General features: G+C 41.3%; 1 protein-coding gene across 1 annotated transcript; it reads right to left on the bottom strand.

Annotated features, from left to right (window-relative positions):
• Positions 1 to 1327: 1327 nt before the first annotated feature.
• LOC308334412 (4-galactosyl-N-acetylglucosaminide 3-alpha-L-fucosyltransferase 9-like) lies at positions 1328 to 4285 on the bottom strand. The gene is made up of 2 exons (XM_080791146.1): positions 4171 to 4285; positions 1328 to 4084 (listed from the first exon to the last, which is right to left on the bottom strand). The coding sequence occupies exons 1-2, from the start codon at positions 4178 to 4180 to the stop codon at positions 3018 to 3020; spliced, it is 1077 nt and encodes a 358-aa protein (XP_080647272.1). The 5' UTR covers positions 4181 to 4285; the 3' UTR covers positions 1328 to 3017.

Raw genomic sequence — 4285 nt, 5'->3', positions numbered from 1 at the left:
TACGAAACCTGCACTCGAATCTGTGGCAGATTTTACACTCGATTGATAAATGAGGGCCTATATGTATCTGTATAGCCTAACTCTGAAAGTGTAAAAGTGGAACCAAAGGGCCTTTTTGAAACTAGCTCCTCACCACTCGCCCTACACACTTCCACTCGGTTTGAGCATAGATATACAAATAATAGAGACGCAATGCAAGTGGATGGGAGGGGAATTCCGGTGCCGTCTCTATTATTTATATATCTATGCTCAAACCGAGTGGAAGTGTGTAGGACGAGTGGCGAGGAGCTAATTTCAAAAAGGGGGAAAGGGACCATTTGGGGTCCATTTTATTCTCTTAGGAGTGACAGACCTAATGTCAGTAATGTGTTCCATTTGTACACCCAGAGATGGGAGATATAGGCATGAGATTAGGCCTGAGATTTACCTTAATAGGTCCATTTTATTCCTATAACTACCCACTTTGAGAACCACTGGTTTAGGCCACAGCGTAATGTAGCCTGCTTAAAATATTCAAATGGTATGAATCTATAGACTGTGATGTTGTAGCTTGATTTGTGTCTGAGCATGTATGACTGCAGTGGGCTAGCTGCTAGCCTACTGTGTTTACTGTATGAATCTATAGATGCTTGTAGCTTGATGTGTGTCCGTGTGACGTATGGAGACAGAGCATGTATGACTGCAGTGGGCTACAGTAGTACAGTGTATACTTATTACTTAGCCTACTGTTTATGGTTTGCTATGAAAGAGGTGCAAAACTATAAATGGACCCAGTGTCAACCTTTAATGAATATGCAATGTTTATTGTTTAAATGTTATTGTTTAAGAAAATGAAGCCATAGATCATTTTAAAAGTGTCTGGCATAAACATTATGTTATGTGCCACATGATGGAGTGATTGTGACAATACATGGAGCCTTAAAGGTATGTTCATCGGTATCAACAATAAATGAAGACCATGAGATACTTTTATTTATTTATGTATATATTTGCTCTTATTTCAATCTGGGGGTCCAAAAGGAGGGTAGGTAAAAAATGATATAAATATTTTTTTACCTACCCTCCTTTTGGACCATCCGACCCCCAGATTGAAATGTATTTGGCTGTATTTGTTTAATAAGAGCATGATTTTTTTTAAGTTGCCTGAATTAGACATAGAAGGAGGGACACCCACACACTGTCACTTGCTGGTTCAAGAACATTTATTAGTAAAGAAATGCATTTCTTTGAACCAGCAAGTGGCAGTGTGGGGGTGTCCCTCCTTCTACGTTTACTGCCTTGTTGTCGTCAACCCACATGCGCTAAATCTTAACCGGGTGTGCGGAAGTCTTCTCTTCAAAAGTTGCCTGAATTGTAAATGGAATGTTAAATCAATTAATTGCAAACAATTGTCTTTATATAGTACATACAATGCACACAGCATGCTATATCAAGACACGTTATACATGGAGCAGGTTAAGCCCATGCTCTACAGAGGGCAATGAAACGTTAAACTCCCCTTTAACCAGGCTCTGGGTGATATGCCTTGAGAGGTAGTTTGGGATTAACAATAAAGTGTCACATGTTTGCGTGATTGTGATATATAAATCCCTTAAACGTATACTCACAATCATAGTACGTGGTTACATTTTTTTTAGAAAGATGTTTAAACAGGTGTGTGTGAGTTGCCATGTCTATCCATCAATTTTTCAACACAGCTCAGGTTCTGAATTCATTGCCATCCTTCAGTAAATATGGGTTTTGTGTGTTACTGCTGCGCCCTTTGTTAATCCATCCCTTTGATTGACACACAAAAGACACGACGAGCTCAGAACAATGTCATGCCAGTTTGTTGGTGAGAATGGACATGTGTGAGTATATGTGCAGAATGTAAACACACCTAACTTGTGATGGCACATTCTTATGGACTGTGCAACAGGTCGTGGGCCCAGCTGAAGAAAACGGCCCAAAACAGAGCCTGATGGCGGGATGTGATTGCGGCCCTATGCTCCATCTAGGAGCCTACAAGAGTAAGTGAAGTGCAACAGGTACACCATACACAACACGAGGAATGATAAACTGATGGTCTTAACAAAAGCTAAAAGTTAAGACAATCTTTTAAAAAGGGTATAAGAGCTGTGTGTACACTATACATAAGGTTGTGCCCTCAAGTTTTACAATATTTTTTGACTTGCAGTACAGAATGTGGATGACATGGATGATAAGTGTAAAAAAAGAAAAGGAAGCATGAGTCTTCTGCATCCTATAATTAAATATATACCTCCACCCACTGTGTTCAATTTGGTGATGATGACCTATAAACACAGTAGGAGTAAGTTTAACAGTGTGCACCTGCACTTGTTTAATAGAGTGGGTGTGCATACTGTGCATACTTAAAGAAGAAAAAGTATCAACATCAATATTGTGTGTGGGCTAGCTAGGATCTTTCTCATTTAGGATGAATGAATTAACAAATGAATGGTACTAAATGGTTTTATTTGGCTATTTAAATTAATACATGTGTATGCATACGTCGAATGTATGAATATGCGTGTTGCATACATTCAAAGTATAGCGGATTAAATGAAACAAAGCCAAGAAATGCTTATCATTTACACGTGTGGTCCTCCAGCAAGCTTTTCATAGAAGATTAAAACATTATGTTTGAGAGAATTTTGTTCCAATGTAGGCTGCTGCTAATAATGTATATAGGTGTTCAAAATAGTATAAAATCTGTTGTTGCCTTATGTAAAGTAGCTATGATATGAGTCTCTGATCCGTGAACATATTAATTATATAAAACAATGTACATATCTAATATTGATGACCCCTTTTACCTTTATCAACTGTGAATCAATTAAGCTGCAGGGTTTCTTAAGAGCGCAAACACAATATACCACAAACCACAAGGTGGCGCCACAATCAAAGTAATAAGTTATGGTTTTGCCAGGCTTCCCAGCTTCCTAACCTCTATCTTGTATGAGAATCCCCCTAGTTTGTTTTAGATTCATTTTATTCTATAATAATGGGGTAGTTTGTCACAACATACCATACCATTTGTAAAGATTGGGAATAACTCTGTACACCTTGTTTCTGCTCACGTGGTCGCAAGCCAAACAGACGGCCTTCAGGTACTTCAGTCTCTTCTCGGTGGGGTGACGCTGGGCATAGTAGTGCCGCCGCCACTCAAAGTAGTACATGTAAGCCTGGTTGTCCTTGTCCAACCTCGAGAGGAACTCAGCAAGGGACTTCTCATCAGGAAAGTCATTCACGTGTATGAAGGATTCCCCGGGGATGAAATCCTCATAGTTCTGTCTGGACGGGCCCAGGACCACCGGCACGGTTCCCGCTGCAAGTGGGCCATTGAGCTTTTCTGTGATGTAGTCTTTGTAAATGGACTCTTCAAAGGCGAGGAAGAATTTGCAGCTGCCGATGGTTGAAAAATAGTCTGTCGGTTTGAAGTCGTAGCTACTCGAACCCTCACCGTAGACGGTGACATTAATGTGTTGTGCAAGTTTACTGTAGTAGTTGTATGCTGTGCCATTGGTGCCATTTTCATCCATAATCCAGCAAACCAGGTTTTCCTTTTTGGGTGGCAAAAATGTCTCTGAGTTTTTTCTGGCAGTCAGCCTCCAGTGCACAGGGATGTCTGCGTCCTTCCTAAAATTCAAGCTCAAATTGAATAGATTTTCAGCGCCGTTTATTTTACGCGTGTTGCTTGGCGGGTCCAAATTCAGCCATATCCACCTTTGAAATCCAGGTCTGGGCCAGGTGGGAAGGTTGGATAAATCATCTTTAATGGCCTTATGAAATATTATCACTTCATCTGCAGTGTGATACAGGGACCTGTTGTCTGATAGGCGGCAGCTGTTGATGTTGAAAAAGTGCTTGCAATCCCTCACGTCAAATTTATATTCTTCAGGCCAGAACCACATCAGGATTAGATTCTTTGCAGGATCATCAACCATGTAGCTCTTGTGACCCGGGACAGGGTGGCACTTCTGCAGTGAGTTTGACTTAAAGTACATGAGGAGCAGCATCAGGAATCCTCCTCCAAAAAGAAAGACTGTGAGGAGGGAACGCAGGACGGCAAACATTTTTGATTCTGCAAAAAGAGAAGGGGGGTGGGGGGGTGTGTTATATCTGCCCTTTGCTAATCTCGGGAACTATCCGACCGATCAACGCTGTTACCTGCATGCATATCGTCAAGGAAACAAGGGAGTGTAGTGCCCGGTATGAAGTTTGTTGGTGTTGAGAGCCAGGGCAGCCAGGGACGGGGGCCTTCCCACGCTGCAGTCGACCCTTC

This window comes from Protomyctophum bolini (assembly GCF_963924005.1).
Source record: "Protomyctophum bolini genome assembly, chromosome: 19".
Taxonomy (NCBI): Eukaryota; Metazoa; Chordata; class Actinopteri; order Myctophiformes; family Myctophidae; genus Protomyctophum; species Protomyctophum bolini.
The sequence above is the reverse complement of the archived record's forward strand: the minus strand, read 5'-3'. Positions and strand labels throughout refer to the sequence as shown.